This window comes from Rhinatrema bivittatum, chromosome 16 (genome assembly GCF_901001135.1).
Source record: "Rhinatrema bivittatum chromosome 16, aRhiBiv1.1, whole genome shotgun sequence".
NCBI classification, from domain to species: domain Eukaryota; kingdom Metazoa; phylum Chordata; class Amphibia; order Gymnophiona; family Rhinatrematidae; genus Rhinatrema; species Rhinatrema bivittatum.
Window position 1 is genome coordinate 16,102,418 of NC_042630.1, and position 21,876 is coordinate 16,124,293.

At 41.3% G+C, this 21,876-nt stretch overlaps 1 protein-coding gene across 1 annotated transcript; it reads left to right on the forward strand.

Moving 5' to 3' along the window:
• The first annotated feature begins 5,170 nt into the window (after window positions 1-5,170).
• Window positions 5,171-21,585, forward strand: LOC115077435 (extracellular calcium-sensing receptor-like). Its single transcript, XM_029579725.1, has 7 exons — window positions 5,171-5,209; window positions 8,046-8,296; window positions 11,310-11,601; window positions 13,298-14,140; window positions 17,776-18,003; window positions 19,785-19,908; window positions 20,663-21,585. Exons 1-7 carry the CDS (start codon window positions 5,171-5,173, stop codon window positions 21,583-21,585), a joined length of 2,700 nt encoding a protein of 899 aa, XP_029435585.1.
• Window positions 21,586-21,876: the final 291 nt, after the last annotated feature.

A 21,876-nucleotide genomic window follows, 5' to 3' on the forward strand; every position in this document is an offset into this window, starting at 1 on the left:
GCCTCACACTCCTCCATGCTACATCAAATGGTCACTGTCTGTAGTACAGTGCCAGTAGCCACAATTGTCCTGAAAGAAACTAGAAGATTCTGTAGGGTCTAATATGTTTTATTGGATCACTGAATGAGATGTAGTACAAGAGCTTTAGAGATCATTCAGATCTCTTTCTTCATATGCGACTCACTCAATATTATTATTTGCAAATGATGTTGAATTTTAGTTGCTGTTTTCATTCATGCAATAATTACATTAACCTGGTATTTTAGTGACCGTCAGCAACCGATGATTTTCTTAATCTAGGTCTTCCTGTCCACTAGACTTGCATCCTTAAGTCATTGCTAAAGAACCCTTTTAGTGACAGAAAAAAGCAGCACGTAGAGCATGCGCCTGCTACAACACCGGGTCTCTCAGTAGTGTGGAGCTGCGCCCTGGTGGTGAAGTGGGGAATGTAAATTCCAATGCAGGTCCAGGAGGATTGGTGGGAGCTGTTTTAGAGGCAAATAAAAACCCACTAAGGAGATAACAGACCAATTGTAGCCATTTATATTTACCTAAATGTTCAGTTGGTGTTGAAAATCTGGCAGTAACTGGCAAGGGGAAAGATTTAAAAATGCCTCGCAGTCACCATTTCCTTTCCTTTACTCTCTCAATGCTCCTTTAATCTCAAAGAAAGAATCCTGCTCTCATCTTCCCCTTCCTCCTAACCTCTGACTGGAGCAGGCAGGGGATCCCAGGGCTTCCCCAGCAGGCTTATAAAAAGAAATTATGAGGGAGGAATCAGGGCGCGGGACTAGGGCTGGCCGGTTGGCTGGGGGTTTCATTTTGATTTAAGATGATGCATGGGGAGGGTGGGAGAAAGGGGATGGGGTTACCAGAAGAAATGTTTTTTTCTTAAGGAAGGGAGTTTGACTAGTCAGATTTTGGACTGCTCTCCAGCTCAGGTCTAGATTCATGAAATGAAACAAATTTTGCACGAATAACGCCCGCGATAAGGAAAAGGGGCGTGGCTATAATTTTAGAGTTAGGGCACCATGCATAGGTATTTTCTCACAATGCACGTCAAATTTATCACACCCGTGATATTTTCACTTTGCAGAGTACCCAGATGGGCAATTTCTTATTTTGGGCAGAGAGAGAGAGTCTTTAAAAGGCTCTCATAGTAGTTAACTATTTATACCACTATAGAACAGCACAGTATACATCAGTGAAGACTGGATGTGATTTGGAATGAGGAAAGATACACGAAGATGAGATTTCTACAATTTTGTCTCACCCTAGCTTGGTGCATCTCTACCTGGGTACTGTGCTGTTCCTTAGTCTGACTGTGCATGTAAAACTGGCCCCAAAACCCTAGTCCACCACCAAAACCTCACCTCGAGTTACTAGATGATCCTCCTATAGTGGTATAAACAGATAACAGTTATCTGTGCCACCCTAGAGGTGCTCTCTCTCTCTCTCTCTCCTACTCCCCCTGCCCAAAAATGGCTGAAATGGAATTTGCGATAAATATCATAAATTCCATTTTGGGCATATCACACAGCTTAACGCCAGGAAAAAAAGGTGTAGTTATTTGCGGCATAAAAAATATGCGATAAATTGCTTTACGCTATCACATGCTGCAATAATGCCCTTCATTTTCATAGACCCCACCCAAACTCCTCCTCTTTGAATAAATTTTCAAAATTCACTTCTCGCGATGCGATAAATATCGCATGCATTATGGCGTTATATTGGGCTTTATAATGGCCTAATGCACTTTGATGAATGACCCTGTAAATTAGGTAGCTAGACCTGGAAATCAGTGCTAAACTTCTGACTCCATCCTAATTCTGCCTTCAGGCTCGCACAAAATTCGTTTGGCTAAATTTTGCCTCCTACTGAAATTTTGCCTCCTAGGCCGTCCAGTTTTCTTTTCAAAATCTTTGATTTTAGCTGGCCTAGATTCCTTTGAATATATTCCCCTAAATGAATAATTTCTCGCTGATACCTGTGTTTCTTGCATTTTGTATGTTATAATGTTGGCTTGTGAATATTTATGAGAAAATATAATGGCAGCTTACAATGAGTTGCCGGGGGTAAGGGCCCTGCTGTTGTATTGTTAAATGTATGATTCTATTGATGTGTATGCCATTCATGGTGTATGCCTCGTTTACTGTGTATTTGGTATTTATTTACTGGAATGCAAATGTTTTATTAATATGGTGTCTACTGTGTTAAGGTAATGTCAATACTGATGAAAACAGCATCACTGAAATACATAATATCTGTATCTCTTGGCAGCTAAGGAGGTAACAGCACCATACAATATCTGCTTATCTCTGCATTATGTGTATATATTTAAAATGTAACTTCAGTTCAGTTACCAAAGACTAGTACCATACCAAACCATTCCCAGCAGGCAAATGATAGAATTAATTGTTCTGCTATGTTTGTTTGTGTTTTAATTGCCATACTGGCTCAGACCAAGGGTCATCAAGCCATGCATCCTGTTTCCAACAGTGGTCAATCTAAGCTATAAGTACCTGGCAAGTACCCAGACACTAAGTAGATCCCATGCTACTAATGCCAGTAATAGCAGTGGTTATTCTCTAAGTCAACTAGATTAATAGCATTTAATGGACTTTTCCTCCAAGAACTTATCCAAACCTTTTTTGAACCCAGCTACACTAACTGCACTAACCACATCCTCTGGCAACAAATTCCAGAGCTTAATTGTGCATTGAGTGAAAAATAACTTTCTCTGATTAGTTTTAAATGTGCTACCTGCTAACTTCAATAGGTGCTCCCTAGTCCTTTAATTATCCAAAAGAGTAAATAACCGATTCATATTTACCATTTCTAGACCTCTCATGATTTTAAAGACCTCTCTCATATCCCCCCTCAGCCTTTTCTTCTCCAAGCTGTACAGCCCTAACCTCTTTAACCTTACCTCATAGGGGAGCTTTTCATGCCTTTTATCATTTTGGTTGCCCTTCTCTGTTCTTTCTCCAATGTAACTAAATCTTTTTTGATATGTGGCAACCAGAATTGCACACAGTATTCAAGGTGCCTGTCTCACCATGAAGCAATGCAAAGGCATTATGACATATTCCGTTTTATTTGTCATTCCCTTCCTAATAATTGCTAACATTATGGGCCTTATTTTCTAAGGCTTGCGCTAACAGCACAAGCCTGCGATAGCTATCGATAGTAGCGCATGCCTGTGTTACCTAAATCGGGGCGGAGTCAGCCCCGGAAGACGGCGCAGACAGCGAAAAGGTAAGGGCCTTTTCACTGCCTATTTTGCGCCCAATAACTACACCTTCTATGGTGGCGCTATTGGGTGCAAAACCGGCAGCGATTGCACCGCGGAGGTGCGATCGCAGGCCTGCGATACTTTAGAAAATGAGGCCCTATGTTTGCTCTCTTGACTGCTGCAGCATTACCAAAAAAAAAATTATAAAACTTGACTATAAAGGAGTGTATGTCAGACTCTCCTTAACGATGCAGGACCAGGTATTTAGCCTGCTCCACCTTAAGGCAGCCTAGGAGGGAATCCTGGAGGACAGGCATTTCCCCTGATGGAAGGGATAAGAAGCCAGGGCTCAGGGGGGAAGGGAAGCCCTGGAGGTGAGAACAAGTTTTGCTAAAGCTACTTATCTGAAAACTACTGCATTTCTGTGTTCAGTACTGCTGAGGTAAGCAGGGTCTTATTTGTTTAATTTGCCTGTAAATAATAAAAGTCTGCAGAAGAGTAGCTGGAATCTGGTCTACTCTGACCTCTGGCAAGGCAAAGAGCGCTCATGTTGTGATACATATGGTGTCATTCAGAGGGATGTTCCTGCTCTAAGCACCTGCACAGACCGGGACCCACACTAAGGAAAGGAAGAAAAACAATGTTTTCTCCTTGAATCTGTCTCTGCTATAATTGTCTGCACAGGGCAGGGAACTGTGCTGAAGGAAGGAGTTCTGCTCCAAAGCGGCAACACAGAGCAACGGACTGTGTTACAATTTTCCTGGGGCCTGGGTGCACCTGCAGCCATGAGTTTAATTACAGCAGGCCAAGGAGATAGCTCTGCCTGGACAGATGGGGGGAAAAAAAAAAGTCATGTTGAGCGGGCTAGGATATTTTCTTTTTACTTTTGAAAAATGCAAGGAACTGCCTCTCGAAAAGCCTCCCTGATGCTAAGCCTTATTGATTCACAGGGGGTGAGTAGTGCAGACCCTCGCTGAAGGGTAGCAGCAACTCCAGAAAGTGGTTGAAGGCCTAATGCACAGTTTAACCAACTACCCAAGCAGTGCAAGCCACCATAACCAGGACAACCCATTGCTTTCGGTGTTGGTTAAAATGAAGTCAGAGAAGACCTGGATGTTTTCTTAAATAATTTTGAGATCCCTGGAAGTGCCCCACTGAATATTTTCCACTTCCTATAAAACAGGTGGAAAAGCCCACACCTATGACCCACACTTAAAAATTCACTTGAAGGTCGCGTGCCATCTGCTCACCCTTTCTTAAAATTCCAAGCTACGTGTTTTAGTGAGGACAAATAAAAAATAATTTTTGCACAAGTTTCATTGTATAGGCCCCTCTATAATCTTGTGCTTCAGTTCCAATCATTGGCTCCGACAGTAACTCTTTGCATGTGACCTCGTGTAGGTCTCTTTAGCTCACTGTGCCTCACTTTACACTACTGTCATTGACTTTTCAATAAATATTTTAACAACGCCATAATGCTGTTCCTTCCACCCTCTCCTCACTGGAAGCTTTCATGTCACCTAGGAAGAAGAAAATGCTGCTAGGTCTCCCACCCCAGTCATAACTGTTCTTCCGAATTACCAACTTTAATAGGAAGCTGCTTAATGCACAAATTGAAATTGTTAAAATTATTATCATCATCATTAAGAAGATTAAACATCCCCCACTCTTACTGAGCCTCTGATTTGGACCTTTCTGCCCTTCATTATCATAATCAATTGAAATGAGCAATGAATAACAACTCTCTTTCTCTTCAGATGGGATCTGGAAGAAATGAGACTCAATTACAGGATAATTCTCTCCGGCAGGAGATCTCTCCCTCTCGGGGTGGGGGTGGGGGAGGAACGAGTATAAATGCAGGCAGGATCCGGGGGCAGTCACCAATGCGGTGATACGTCAGGACCTGGGGAGTCATCAGGAAGGGTCAGACAGTCCATGATCTACAAGGACATGGCCAAGCATTATGGATTTCAGGTATCTTTGTTTCTGGTTCAGGGTTTTTCCTTTTGCAGCATGCCTGTTAATAATATCTCATCCTTTCATTTCCAGCTGTATGTGTGTGCACATAATGAGGGTTTAAAACGAGGAAGGGTTACTGTGGCACATTATTGATGAACCGATTTATTGCAGAAGACTCTTATTTAGGAAAGCTCATGCCTCAAGAATTTGGGGAGTCTGTAAGGTACCACCAGTCTCCTTGTCATTTATTTTGCTTCTACGCAATGACATTGCCCACTCTCTGGAAGTTTCGCAATGGGGGTGACTTTTACTGTGTGCTCGGGCACTTTTAGGCCACGCACATTGCAGTCACGCACGCACATTGCAGTCAGTTTCAAAATGGAGTAACATGTCTTGCTCACCTTTGAAAACTAATAACCAGAAAGTATAAGTATTAGAAAGACCCACACACCTCATACCTGCTGTATGTGCAGAAGCCTGAGGGGAGGTGGAGATTTTAATAGCACATTTACATTAGAAAATGTCAGATCCCTGCCCTGCTTTACTCCCCATCCTAAACACGCTGGAGAGAGTTCCGTTTTTAACTGGGCTACAAATAAAGGCGTCTCCTTTCCGTCTCCTTTCATTCCATTATGGGAAACCATGAACCTGCTGGTGGGGGGGGGGGGGGGGGGGGGGTGCTCTCACATGTGCTGTAGAGCGAGTAGAGTACAAACGGGTCAGATATTTCACGGGGGCTCTTTCCTAGGCTTTCAGGAAATGAGCGAGATAATGAATTCATCTAATTTTCCCATATTCATATATTCACCGTTAAAAGTTGAAATGACCAATGTTCCTTACAGGAAGATTTGCAGTTGAGTGCTAACTTGTTTTGAGCATTTCTTGGTGTCTAAGCCACAGAGTAAATAAATGTCTGGTTTCTGAACTATAACATTTATTACAAGAAAATTTCTTATCTAAAACCTCTCTCAAAAAGTAACCAAAAATATGTTTAAGTGTGGAATAAAATCAATAATTCAAAAACAAACTAAACATATATTTTTAAAAATAAGCTTATAGAGCAGGACCATCGTACGCCAGACCCAGGAACTCAAACTTATTGTGTGAGGGTCAGAGCTGTTGTAATGCTCTGTCCTAATTATTCACAGTTCCATCTCCAAGAGTGCAAACTTCAGTAATTTTCAATTAAATTTCATAAAAGTGCAAGGAACCAAACAGCATTGGAAAGAGCCGTTACTTATCTAACTCAAAGATGATCCATGTTTCAATGATTCCCCTTCAGGGGAGCCGCTGATATCCACAGTCTCTAAACGCCACTGCTGTGTGACGGTCCCCATAACGGCTTGGTCTAAACAAGCAAAGGCAAAGAGCCATTATTCTTGAATTATTTATATGAATACCCTTTAAGAAGGTCTGGGAGAGAGACTGTGATTGTGTAATAACTGATGGTGAATGGCATAGGAAACTTTAAAAGGCTTTGGAAGGGTAATTCCAATAGAGCTACAGCACAGAAGAACAATTATAAACTTGTTTAAGATGGTATTATACTGCTGTTTGACTAAATAAGAAGGGAATTAAGGTTTCTGACTTGTGATGCCAGAATTGTAGTGGCATTGGGCCTTTATGTCATGTGTGGTGGCACTGCTGATAATCCAGATTTTCTGGACACAAATTGGGTCATGTATTCATGACTTAGAGGGACAATTGCTGCCAGCAGGATCTGTAATATTATTCTTGAGTTCTTCAGAAGGAAAAGCTCATTTTCAATTTAGAAAGGATGAACCTGATGGTAGCAGTAAGAAGAATAGCAATAGGACACTGAAATAGACTGACCCTGCCCCCTCGAAGTTTGGAGAGAGTTGCTGTGGAATATGAAAGCACTGGAAAAGCTCAACCCAAACAATAAAAGAGAAATACTGTAAGATTAGTGAAATTTGGAAACCATTTCTGAAATAGAATAAGAAGTTGGGAGTTTCTGTCCTGGATGACTGTGTAAGGCTGCTCTGGATCAAAGATTTCTGAATTAATATACAGTATAGGCCTGATATTAGAAGCATTTACACGCTTAAAAATGGGTTCTTCACATGTAAATGCACTTTACCTATGTAAATGGGTTTTTGAAAATTGCTATAATATATGCCATTGAATTATCTATAGGATTTACTCACGTAATTGCACATTACATGGGTAAATGTTTTTTGAAAATTGCTATAAATGTTTTTTTTTTTTTTATTTTATATGCATTAGTTAATGTGATTTTTTTCTTTCAGCATGTTGTTTGGGAGAGTGGGAAGAGGTATTAATGTAATATTTTGATATATTAGTTAATTGTTTTGCTGAAATGTTTCATTGTTATTTTATCAATTGATCTTTAGAAAACTCTCTTACACAAGAAATAAAGCTAATAGAAGAAATGAGAACGATAGTCTGAGAGATGTTTTCTGTATTGATGAGTGAGATCTTGATTTTACATTCCATGAAATCACTGTTTTCTGTTTTCTTTATTAACTTTTGATGTTCTAGCCATGAAAGAGAGAACCAGAGACTTCAGCTATTACTTGGCCGAAACAAATGCAAATTGTCATGCCAATGAATTTCGTGAATCTGAGAGGGAGAGAGAGATTCAGGTCTCACCAAATACCTCAAAATATTTTTTTGGTGGGGGCAAGAGATTGGTGAAACTTAAATCTTCATTGGTCCTTGTCATCATTGCTAGCTGGACATGATCCGCCGAAGAAGTCCTTAAATACAACATATAATGAAGTGATCTGTTTCCACACAGCGGAGTTTGCACATAGGAAGACTGAGAAAATTTGTTTTATCAACTACTGACCATTTTTCATTATCTCAGGTATCTCCACTGATTAAATATTTCCTGAGCCTGACCCATATGCCTGTCTGCATCATGGGATTTCTTGGGTTGATGGTTCTGCTAGCGATGCCCTCTCCTCTCTCTCTGTCCCCGGGCTGCACCCTCCAGAGCCAGAAAGAGGTGGGCTTCAAGCAAGATGGGGACATCCTGATTGGAGGAATAATTCCAGTGCACATCAACTGGCTGAAACCAGACAAGCAGATCACTGGACAACCCGATCCTTGTGATACGTAAGATGTTGGCTTTTCATGTTCACATTTCTCACTGTTGTAAAAATCTCCTGGGTGTGTAAGAATGATCTCTGTGGGTGTAGCTTTTTGGGTGTCTCTGCTCTGTGATTCCCCTTCAATACTGACTGTGTGTGTCTCTGCTCTGTAACTCCCTGGGTGTGATCTGTGTATATCTCTGCATGGACGCCTCCATTGTAGCTGCCTAGCAATGGCGTCCTCAGAAGCTCCAGTCCCAGATCACGGTAGGAGGCTACCGCAATCCTGGAGACCAACTTAAACTCAAGGTATGGGGTGGGGGAGAAAAGAAAGTGTTTGGTTGGGCAGTGAGGTGGTGCAAATTTGTATTGAATTCTGAAACGTAGAGGCAACCAGTGCAAGGAATATAAAATGGGAGTGATGTGATCGTATTTTGGGCAACCAGTTAAGACACGAGCGGCAGAGTTTTGTAATAATTGGAGTGACCTTCATATACAGTCAGGTAGACCTAACGTGAGAGAGTTGCAATAGTCAACTCTTTCTTACTAAGATTATAGAGAATGCTATTTTATCTCACCTGAATATGAAATGAGGTCTGAAGGGGAAGTAGTCAGTCAATTCACCAAGGAACACTTCAACATGATCAATATCATAAAAGAAGCTGCTTCTGCTGGGAGATTCAGTCATCAGAGAAACCAATTTGGGATCTCATATATTTATATTTATTTATAGCCTTTTCACAAATGTTCATTTTATGTGATTTGAGATGTGGATGTAATTTATTATGAATGTTCTGTTTGTAATCTGCTACGAGCTATTGCATAGAGCGGAATATAAATGTTGAAATAAAGATAAGTATAAAGATAAACCACATTGTTTGCATTTTCCTGTTCTACTTCACACACTCATTTTATAGACCTATATCATATCTCTACTCAACTGTCTCTTCTCCAAGCTGAAAAGCCCTAACCTCTTCAGCCTTTCCTCATAAGGGAATCATTCCATGCTCTTTATCATTTTGGTTACCCTTCTCTTTATCTATATCTTTTTTGAGATTTGATGACCAGAACTGCACATAATACTCAAGGTGTGGTCACACCATGGAGCAATATAGAGACATATCGCTCCATTATATACTCCATTCCATTCTTAATAACAGGCTTTCTATTTCCTTTATTAGATGCTGCCACATACTGAGCAGTATTTCAACATATTACCCAACATGAAATGTAGATCTTTTTTCTGCATGTATTTCCCTATGTGAAACCTTGCATTGTGTAGCTATAATTTGGAATACACTTCACTACATGCATCACATTGCATTTGCCACATTAAATTTAATTTGCCATTTGGATGCCTAGTCTCGCAAGATCCTCTTGCAATTTCCCATAATCATCTTGGAATTTAAAAATTTAATATCATTAGCAAATTTTTTCACCTCACTTGTTTTCCCCATATCTAGGTCATTTATAAATATATTAAAAAGCAGTGGTCCTAGTACAGAAACCTAGGGTAATCTGTTATTCACTTTTCTTCCTTGAGAAAATTGATTATTTAGCCTTAACCTCTGTTTTTTTTATCTTTTAACCAAATCTCAGTCCAAAATAGAATATTGTCTTCTATCACTTAACTTTGTTCCTCAATTGTCTCTCAAGAGGAATTTTGTCATACACTTTTTGAAAATCTAGATACTCTATATCAACTGGCTTGTCTTTATCCACATGCCTTCAAAAAATATAGCAGATTTTTAAAGCAAGACTTCCCTTAGCTAAATCCATATTGTCTTTCTCACATTAAACTATGATTCTCTATATGATCAGTAATTTTGTTCTTTATATAGTTTCAACCATTTTATCTGACACTGACATCAGGCTCACCAGTCTGTAGTTTCCTGGATCATCCCTGGAACCCTTTTTAAATTATAGCATTACACTGGCCACTCTTCAGTTTTTAATGATAGTTTACAAATTACTAATAGTAGGTTTGCAATTTCATTTTTCAGTTCTTTCACACTCTAGGATGTATTCTATCTGGACTCGGTGATCTACTACTCTTTAGTTTGTCAGTTTGCCCTATTACATCTTTCAGATTCACTGAGATTTGTTTCATTTCCTCTGAATCATCACCTTTAAATATCACTTCTGATATGGGTATCTCTCCCTTACATTTTCCTCAGTAAAGACGGAAGCAAAAAATTCATTTAGTTTCCCTGCTATGGCTTTTTCTTTCCTTAGAGACCCTTTTGGCCCTTGATCATGACTCTCTCGCAGGCACTTTGCTTCAAATGTACCTTAAAAATTTGTTATTATGAGTTTTTGCTTCCGTGGCAAGCTTATTTTCAAATTCTGGCTTTTGCCTTCCTTATCAATGCTTTGACTCTAATTTGCCAATGCTTATTCTGTTCCTGTGTTCTTCATTTGGATCTCTTTTCTATTATTTGAAATATGTTTGTTTGGCCTTCCTTTCCTTTTTTAATATCCAGGATATATTTGTCTGGACTATCCGGATGGCAATTTTAAACAATGCCCTTGCCTGTTGTAAACTCTTAACATTTTCAACTTCTCCTTTCAGTTTTTTCCTAACCATTTTCCTCATTTTATCATAGTCTCCCTATTGAATTGAAATGTTCTCTTTGTATATTTTATTTTGATTGCATCTTCAGACCCTCATCTGCTCTTCATTGATTGATGGCACAAGCGATGACCTTGATCATCAGAAATCAATCAAAGATCTGCTACTAAGTACTAATTATTTCTAGAATGCTACTAGGCATTCAGGTTAAAGTCACAAGTAACTAACTGAGTTGCATCACATTGCTATAGCTAGGCAATGCCTCTTCTGCTTTCTTATGGTAATTGAGAAGACAAAGCTAGAATATAATTTGCTAGATAACAACAAAATCAAGGACTACAAGCTAGGGAGATATAATCTGGAAGTCATAACATAAGAAAACAAAGGCTTGAGACAGCCAAAAATGATTATTATGCTCACATCATTGGACACATCAGCTGAATGTGGAATTTTATTTTCTCCTCAGATTAGACACTATGGCATATAGTTGGGTGCAAGCCATGGTGTTTTCCATCAATGAAATCAACCGAGATCAAACCCTTCTTCCCAACATCAGTCTAGGCTTTCAGATCTATGACACCTGCTACTTAATCACAAGAGTTCTGAGGGGCACTGCATGGATGCTGACAGGGCAGGAGAAACCCATCTTGAATTACCGATGCAATAGCCAGACGTCATTGGTGGCCATAATTGGAGAATGCAGTTCAACATTCTCCATTTCAATGGCAAGGATCCTGGGACTTTACATGTACACCCAGGTAAGACCTAATCTCCTTATCTGAAACTTGCAATAAGGTTAATTATACTGTTTTCATAAATTGTCTGCCTATGCTTGAATTGCTAAACAGTCAGTTAAACCTTCTTTTTTACAACTTTTATATAGCAGAGAACTCAGTTCTTAAATGTCAAACAATATTTATTAAAATGATGAAACAGTTCAGTACTCACTGTGACATGTACGGTGATAAGTATTGCCATACAGAAAGCAACCTAGATCATCTGTTATGAATCTGTGGAAGCTCAGTAATCAGACAAAGACAACTGCAGTTGAAGTAGGAACTGTGGCTACTAGTGAATAGCAGGGAAAAGTAGCATAAGGGAAATAGATATAGATGGAAAGAGCTTTTAGAGGATATTGGACAGCTATTAGTTTGCCAAAAGCCTTTTTCCAACTGAAAATTCCACATGAAGTGAGTCAGTCCTAGTCTGCCTTTGGTCAAGAAACCAATAGAAAGAGGCACGAGAACACAGACAGAGAGAGGGAACAGAAAGAAATCCAATAAGGATCTCAGAATCATTCAAATAATAACCAATTGGGAAAAAGACCTCTACATCCTAAAGAGACTCTAAGCTATGCAATATCATAAGATGACACAGGGTCACTGTGTAACAAAAAAGCATATATATATAGGGCCGGATTTTAAAAGCCCTGCGCATGTAAATCCAGCCGGATTTACATGCGCAGGGCACTCATGCGCCGGCGCGCCTATTTTGCATAGGCCGCCAGCGCGTGCACAGCCCCAGGACGCGCGTAAGTCCCGGGGCTTCGTAAAAGGGGCGGGAGGGGGCGTGTCCGGGGGCATATCCGGGGTCAGGGGCGGTTCGGGGCGGGACTGGGGGTGTGCGCCGGCCCGGGGGCGTGGTCAAGGCCTCTGGACCAGCCCCCGGGTCGGGTGATGGCGCGCCAGTAGCCTGCTGGCGCGCGCAGATTTACGCCTGCTAAAAGCAGGCGTAAATCTGCCAACAAAGGTAGGGGGGGTTTAGATAGGGCCGGGGGGGGGGGGGGGGGGGGGGGGTTAGGTAGGGGAAGGGAGGGGAAGGTGTGGGGAGGGTGGAAAGAAAGTTCCCTCCGAGGCCGCTCCGATTTCTGAGCGGCCTTGGAGGGAACAGGCAGCGCAAGCCGGGCAAGTTGCACAAATATGCACCCCCTTTCGCGCGCCGACCCCGGATTTTATAAGATACGCGCGGCTACGTGCGTATCTTATAAAGTCCAGCATACTTTTGTTCGCGCCTGGTGCAAAAGTACGCGCTTGCACAAATTTATAAAATCTACCCCATACTGCAGAGGTTGTGAAGGTGAAAATTCCTGTAAGCACTCATAGAGTAATAAACAAGTAAGAAAAAGTTGTCCTCTTCCTTATTCTCAAGAACGTTTTTTTTATCAAAGGTAGAGAATGAATAATATAAAGCCTACTTGAGAAGGAAACCCTTTGAGTTAGCGCAACGACTGACAGCTCCTTGAAAATTATCAAACTCCTTTTATTTACAGGCTCAGGTCCTCTATGGATGCCTTTACCCATACTTAACATAAAAAGACAGTATAAATACACGTACGTGATGATGATTATGTTAATCTAAATATGGTAATATTGGAATATTGTAAAATTCTCAGTCTGCTTCTGTTGTAGGAAATCTGACTCTTCTTCCCCTTCACTGAACCTTCTGCTCTTTCAGATAAGTTATTTCTCAACAAGTCCTGTGCTGAGTGACAAGTTCCAATTTCCATCCTTTTTTCGGATGCTTCCCAGCGATGACATTCAGGCCCAGGGACTGGCCCAGATGGTGGTCCGATTTGGCTGGGAATGGGTGGGGCTGCTGTCCAGTCCAACTGACTATGGAACTCTTGGATCTCAGATCTTGAAGGTGGAGCTCTTAAAGCTAGGTGTCTGCATTGCCTTTCATGAAACATTCCCGACCGTTTCCAAAGCCAAGGATCTCAAGCTCATCTTGAAAGTGGTCAAGGGATCATCGGTTAAAATCATTTTGGTTTTTTCTTCAGTCTCTTATTTGATACCTGTTGTAGAGGAGCTATCCAGAACAAACATTACTGGCAAGGTATGGATCACATCTGATAGTTGGACAAGCAGCTCTAACTTATTAAAAAGAGAATACACTGATATTATGAGTGGCACCCTTGGATTTACAGTTCATGAAGTTGAGATGCCAGGGTTCAAAGATTTTCTTCTCAAACTTCATCCTTCCACATCTCCACATGACATATTTATCAAACCATTATGGAAGGAGATCTTCAAGTGCCAATGGCCTGACCCTGAGAACAACTTGACCAACTTGACCAACATGGATGTCAGTACCATGATCATGTGCACGGGTGCTGAGAAGCTGAAGGAATTTAATGGAAAAATTCCACGTGAATTTGATATGAGCACCAGCTACAATGTCTACAATGCAGTTTACTCTGTGGCCCATGGCCTTCACAACATGCAATCCTGTGTGCCGGGGGAAGGGCCTTTCATCAATCACACGTGTGCTGACATAAGGAATTTCAAACCATGGCAGGTAAGAAACAGCAGCAAGTGTAATGTTTTTATGGGGAGGACCATTTTTAAGGCAATTTACCAAGGAAAATGTGTTTTATCCATTTTAATCATCTGTCTGAATATTGTCCATTTATTTATTTACCAGGTTTGTCCTCAAAGAGGTTTACGGTAGTTAAGACATAAGAACATAAGAACATGCCATACTGGGTCAGACCAAGGGTCCATCAAGCCCAGCATCCTGTTTCCAACAGTGGCCAATCCAGGCCATAAGAACCTGGCACGTACCCAAAAACTAAGTCAGCTTAATTAATAGCAGGTAATGGACTTCTCCTCCAAGAACTTATCCAATCCTTTTTTAAACACAGCTATACTAACTGCACTAACCACATCATCTGGCAACAAATTCCAGAGTTTAATTGTGCATTGAGTGAAAAAGAACTTTCTCCGATTAGTTTTAAATGTGCCACATGCTAACTTCATGGAGTGCCCCCTAGTCTTTCTATTATCCAAAAGAGTAAAAAAACGATTCAGATCTACCCGTTCTAGACCTCTCCTGATTTTAAACACCTCTATCATATCGCCCCTCAGCCATCTTTTCTCCAAGCTGAAAAGTCTTAACCTCTTTAGTCTGTTCCATTCTTCTTATCATTATTGGTAGCCCTTCTCTGTACCTTCTCCATCGCAATTATATCTTTTTTGAGAGGCAGCGACCAGAATTGTACACAGTATTCAAGGTGTGATACAGAGGCATTATAACATTATGACATTTTCCGTTTTATTCACCATTCCCTTTCTAATAATTCCCAACATTCTGTTTGTTTTTTTGACTGCCGCAGCACACTGAACCGACGATTTCAATGTGTTATCCACTATGACGCCTAGATCTCTTTCTTGGGTAGTAGCACCTAATATGGAACCCAACATTGTGTAATTATAGCATGGGTTATTTTTCCCTATATGCATCACCTTGCACTTATCCACATTAAATTTCATCTGCCATTTTGATGCCCAATTTTCCAGCCTCACAAGGTCTTCCTGCAATTTATCACAATCTGCTTGTGATTTAACTACTCTGAACAACTTTGTATCATTTGCAAATTTGATTAACTCACTTGTCGTATTTCTTTCCAGATCATTTATAAATATATTGAAAAGTAAGGGTCCCAATACAGATCCTTGAGGCACTCCGCCCACTCCCTTCCACTGAGAAAATTGTCCATTTAATCCTACTCTCTGTTTCCTGCCTTTTAGCCAGTTTGTAATCCACGAAAGGACATCGCCACCTATCCCATGACTTTTTATTTTTCCTGTTGGACTCTATTGCATCCCAATCATAAAGCATCACACCGCCTCCTGGGTGCTTGTCTCTGTCATTGCGATATAAATTTTACCCAGGTATAGCACTGTCCCATTGGTTGTCCTCCTTCCAACATGTCTCTGAGATGCCAATTAAGTCTATGTCATCATTCACTGCTATACATTCTAATTCTCCCATCTTATTTCTTAGACCTCTGGCATTACCATAGAAACATTTCAAAGTTTGTTTTTTGTTTGTATTTTCATTCTGCTTTTTAATTGATAGGGATAAGTTAGAATTTTTTAGCTCAGGTGTCGGGATGCCCTAATTCTAATGTATCATTAGTATCCTTTGAAGATACCTCTCTCCGAACCATGCACTGCTGAGTGACTGTCGGCTTTCCCCTTTGTTTTAGTTTAAAAGCTGCTCTATCTCCTTTTTAAAGGTTAGTGCCAGCAGTCTGGTTCCACCCTGGTTAAGGTGGAGCCCATCCCTTCGGAAGAGTCTCCCCCTTCCCCAAAAGGTTCCCCAGTTCCTAACAAAACTGAATCCCTCTTCCTTGCACCATCGTCTCATCTATGCATTGAGACTCCGGAGCTCTGCCTACCTCTGGTGACCTGCACGTGGAACAGGGGGCATTTCAGAGAATGCTACCCTGGAGGTTCTGGATTTTAGTTTTCTACTTAAGAGCCTAAATTTGGCTTCCAGAACCTCCCTCCCACATTTCCCTATGTTGTTGGTGCCCACATGTACCACGACACCCGGCTCCTCCCCAGCACTGTCTAAAATCCTATCTAGGTGACGTGTGAGGTCCGTCACCTTCGCACCAGGTAGGCATGTTACTAGGCGATCCTCATGCCCACCAGCCACCCAGCTGTCTACATTCCTAATAATCGAATCACCAGCTAGGACGGCCGAACTAACCCTTCCCTTCTGGGCAGTAGGCCTTGGGGAGATATCCTCAGTATGAAAGGACAGTGCATCACCTGGATAGCAGGTCCTTGCTACAGGATCCTTTCCTGCTACACCAGGTTGATGCTCTCCAATCATGAGACCTTCTTCCTCCAAGGCAGCACCAGGGTTGCCAGTCTGAAGTTGGGACTTGGCTATTATGTCCTTGAAGAACATTGATAATCCTAATAAGCCAGCTGTGGAAAGGCCTGGTTGAAGATCTGTGTGTTGGCTTATTCCCCGGGAAGTGAGGTAGTTTGGTTCCTAGTGGATAATTAAAGAAACTCATTCCAGATCTTAGGAGGATAGCAGGTGAAGGCCCTTAGTCTTGTGTAGTTCAAATTGGGAGAGGTCAGGTGTGGGGAGGAAATATGGGCCTTTTGTGAGGATCGGATTTCTCTAGCTGGCAGCTGAAGAGGATTGGTAAGTATTGCTTGCTGGGTAATAATGGGATTTTAAAGTTTGGAGAAAGGTGAAATTGTGGGGTAATTTAACTTCTAGTCTGTGTGTGTCTTGATTAAAAGCTAGGAAAAGTAGACAATTTATTTTAGTGTGTTTATGTGTGTGTGTGTTCCTTGATTTAAAAAAATAAAGAGACTATGTGGCATTTTAAACTCTATGTATTTATTTATTTATTTATTTATTTGAAAGCATTTATATACCATTTTATAAAAATAAATTTTGTCAAAACAGTTTACACAGTAAAATAAAAATGAAAAGAAACAATCGAAATCAAATCAAATTTAAAATATACATAAAAATAGACAATAGCTAGATAGGATTCTAGCATAAAAATAAATCAATTACTCAATAAAATAAACAATAAAAATATTGCTGCCGTGGGACTTACTATTCCTGAGGAAAGGAGGAAAATGGGGAAGGGGGGGAGATGAGAGATCAATGGCATGGGTAAGGGGGGAGGGAAAAAAGAAGGAGTGGGAAGGAAAAGAGGGGGGGAATATGATGAGGCGAGTGTGACAAATGGATGCTATAGATAGTTCGGTTGATGTAAGTTAAATGTTAAGTTTGATCTGGTTGGGTGGGAATGTTAAATGCAAGTTGGAAAAGATAAGTTTTAAGTGATTTTTTAAAATGTACTTAAATTTTCTAGCAAATGTACTTAATTTTCTAGCAAAACTCTACCTGTAGAAAAAGCAGCTGCAAGATACCACACATATAATACTTTCTACCCATAGCATGATTTCAAGCAAAAGTGCAAGCATACTTTTTCTTTCAGAGAAGTTACAAATCTGTGGGTAAAAAGTAAATGGGTTCTAACCTGAAGGTAAATACAGGATCTTTAGTTACATTCATTTTTCCATGTGGAAATGATCAAAATGAGTAACTCTTCCATTGCCTGCCTACACCATCAGCACGACTATGATACTAACGATTTTTATCCACAGCTCCTACACTACATGAAAAAGGTGAGGTTTGTAAACAAGATAGGGGAAGAGATATACTTTGACAGCAAAGGCGACTCTCCTGCTGTATACGACATCGTTAACTGGCAGCCACTTTCAGATGGTAGTATCCAAGCTGTGAAGGTGGGAAGCTTTGACGCTAGAGCACCCAAAGGTCAAGAGTTGTCCATCAACATAAGCGCCATCCAATGGAATACCCAACACGCAGAGGTACAAACCCAATGTACACAAAGCAAGAGCTGGAATCTTCTCAGATCCTGTTGTGAAGCCTGGAGATATAAACCCAAACATTTTCAATAGTATCTTGTGTTGAGCAAACCATACAGCCTCCCCCACTGCTATCTTCAGTCTCTCCTTCCTCATTGTCTCATCAGTCTTATAACCATACAGATGGTTGCAAAGTAGCAGGAGGTACAGTGGAGGGGGCCTGGTAACAGATGGGCACAAACTTTCTATCTCACACACTAGCACACTCACATGTTCACTCACACTCTCACACTCACATTTCTCTTCCTCTTCCATACATATACACTCATACACGTATGCACACTCATTCATTTCTCTCCCTCTTCCTTAAATATTTATGCGCTCTCACATACGAATGCACACCTATTCCTCTCCCTTTTCCACACACACACATGCACACTCATACACATACAATGCATGCTCATTCTCACCTTGATCCCGATTTAGCCATAGGAGCTGCCTCTTTCCTCAGGCTTATGAGTCAAACGTGCCGCTTCCTCCTCTTCTGCAGCATCAGTGCCATGCTCCTTTGTTTCATTTCCTGTGCGCAGCGTGATGCTGCTGCCTTTCCTGCGCCTGCACTTTCTTTTTCCTCATGTGGGGGGAGGCGGGGGCACTCTGCTCCTGCTCGTCTCACTCCTGCTACACGGCCTCACGCTTCTCCTAATCCCCTTGCAGCATGGGTGTTGGCACTCCTCCTCCTTCGGGGCTGTGATCTAGCCGTCTTTAATTCCGGCCTTAAGCAGCAGGGCACCCGGAGTTTTCGGGTGTTTGCCCGGAAACCCGGCAATTTGTTTAGCCAAATACGGAGAGTTCCCGGGTATGGTTATCACCTGATATTTTTTGTCGCCCAGACACCTTAAAACCGGGACAGGATTCCAAACACCTTTTCTTCATGAGATGATCTTAAATGAGACTCATTAGTCTCTCTCGCTGCAATTTCCTTTTGTCTGTAGCACGTGCAAACATTCCTGCAGATTCCTCTGCTTTGCAGAACACTACAGGATACAGTTAGTATGAGAAACATTCTATAATGTCAACTTATTTCACTTTTAACTTATCTAAAAGCATTGGAGTCACCGTCCTGTAAACTTGCATGTTTTCAGGATTCACATTCAAATAAGGCCCTCTGAGGGTAATTTTATAACAGCCTCTGTGTATAGAAAGCACATATGGACTTTAACCAGAATTTTCACAGCAGACTTATGCACATGAGTCTAATTTGAAAATTGGCGGGTGGCACCGATATGTTCCTGAGGTTTAATTTAAAACTGTGCATGTTAATGGTTTCCCCAAAGTGACGGCAAACCCCAGAATACTTATTTCTAGGGAGCGTAAAGTACATATAAAATACCTCTGTTTCTATGCACAGCCCCTGGGAATTTTCAGAAGCCAATTTATGTGCATAAAATCAGGTTTTATGAGTGTCATTGCTTTGGAAAATTCATCCCTTAATGTCTTGAGAAAGGCAAGTCTCGTAACGAGTTATGAAGATAAAAAGCATTTCTCCCGTGTTACTCGGCCATCTGAAAATTGCCTTCCCACAATGCAGCTAAAATTCCATGCACTGCTCCAGAAGACCCAACCTGTTAGCCTCAGTGAAAGAAGGAATTCCTGAGGTTGGAAAGAATGCAGGGAGATGACATTTTCAAATCTTTGCATGTGCTTTTCCAGCAAAGAAACTACCCACAGAAAAAGTTACTGCCAGCGTCTACAAACCTCTTTCTTTCTCCATTTACTCCCAGGTACCGCGCTCCGTGTGCAGCGAGAGCTGTGGCCCTGGGTACAGGAAGGCGGCTCAGCAGGGACAGCCCCTCTGCTGCTTTGACTGCATCCCATGTCCAGAGGGGGAGATTTCCAATGTAGTAGGTATACAGTGCAGGATTATTGCATTTACTGGATTCCATGTAATTGAAAATAGGACAATTTGATATACAGATAATTACTGCCATTATGACCACCTCACAAAAGGATCCATGGTGCTAGAATGACCCTCTCCATTCCAAGAGTATAGAGAGACACAAATAGAGATTCTATTCTGTTCGGAAAATAAAGCCTCTAACCTTGAAAAGAAGTAAAAAGAAATTTAATCAGAGCTAGGGTGGACACATGAAGCTCTTAATGGCACCTGAGTGGGAACATGAATTCCTTAAGCTTAGAGAGTTTTTTCAGTCATTGTGGCTGTTATCACGCTTGCTGGTGAAGGTACAAATTTACAGCCACCAAGTTAAGCATTCTCCAGTAAAAGTCTTAACTGGTATAGAAATGCCAGGAGCAAACCTGACCAGGAGAGTATGCCACTTCTGAAGAGATCTGAACAACTCATCCTGCATAGCTAGTAGAAAAACATGGGCTACCATAACCAAAATAAACACTACTAATGTATGACTTCACCCAATCACATGACCGATGTCTTCACTGCAATCTATAATTTGTAAATAAAATCCAAAAACGAATCAATGAATAGGTAGAATACAAAGATAAAATATCATCTGTAAATGACAGGTACTGCCTGAGTCTGTTTAGAAACAGTTCCCATTGATTCTGTAGACAGAACTTCTCATCAGGACAAGGGGCAGTTCTCTTACCATACATCATGAATTTCTGACTTTCTGATTTCTAGATTCAACTATCTGTTGGCAGTGTGCAAGTGATCAGTGGCCTAATGAGAGAAGGAGTGAATGTGTCCCAAAGAGAATAGAATACCTCTCCTATCAAGAAGTCATGGGAATCATTTTGGCAGTTGTTGCCATTTCCTTCTTCATCATCACAGCTGCCATATTGTGTGTTTTCATCAAGTATCGAGATACACCCATCGCCAAAGCCAATAACCGGGAGCTCTCCTTCCTACTCCTAGGGGCACTGACGCTGAGTTTTCTCTGTTCCCTGCTCTTCATTGGGGATCCTCAGCAAATAACCTGCTTGCTTCGTCAACCTGCCTTTGGCACCATATTTGTCCTCTGTGTCGCTTGTGTTTTGGCCAAGACCATTATGGTAGTCATTGCCTTCAATGCCACCAAACCCAACAGTAACTTGAGAGGGTGGGTGGGACCCCGGGTCCCCATTGTTACAGTTTCTGCTTGTACATTTATACAGGTCCTCATCTGTGTCACCTGGCTGCTGATCTGCCCTCCCTTCCCAGAGAAGAACATGAAACTGAAGACAGGCATTATCATATGGCAGTGCAATGAATGCTCAGATGTTGCGTTCTGGTGCATGCTGGGATATATGGGACTCTTGGCATGTGTCAGCTTCCTGGTGGCCTTCCTTGCACGCAAGTTGCCTGACAGTTTCAATGAGGCCAAATGGATCACATTTAGCATGCTCGTGTTCCTGAGTGTCTGGCTGTCCTTCATCCCAGGGTATCTGAGCACTCAGGGGAAAAACACAGTTGCTGTAGAGGTCTTTGGGATCATCTCTTCCAGTGCAGGGATTCTCATTTGTATTTTCTTACCCAAGTGTTACATCATATTACTAAGACCTGACATGAACACTAGGGAACAGCTTTTAGGGAAAGGGACTGGGAACATAAAGAGGAGAAAGTAAGCCTCACACTCCTCCATGCTACATCAAATAATCGCTGTCTGTAGTACAGTGCCAGTAGCCACAACTGTCCTGAAGGAAACTGGAAGATTCTGTAGGTTCTGATATATTATGTTACATCATTCAACGAGACATAGTACAGGAGGTTTAGAAACCAGACAGATCTTTCTTCATATGTGACTGAATCTTATTGTTTGCAAATGATGTTGAATTTTAGTTGCTGTTTTCATTCATGCAATAACTACATTAACCTGATCTTTCAATGGGCATCAGTAACCCGATGATTTTCTTAAT

Coding starts and splice junctions, on each gene's coding strand:
- LOC115077435 (XM_029579725.1), top strand. CDS start 5,171: ATGATCTACAAGGACATGGCCAAGCATTATGGATTTCAG. Junction 8,297..11,309: donor CAACCCGATCCTTGTGATAC/GTAAGATGTTGG, acceptor TTTTCTCCTCAG/ATTAGACACTATGGCATATA. Junction 19,909..20,662: donor GGAGATTTCCAATGTAGTAG/GTATACAGTGCA, acceptor TCTGATTTCTAG/ATTCAACTATCTGTTGGCAG.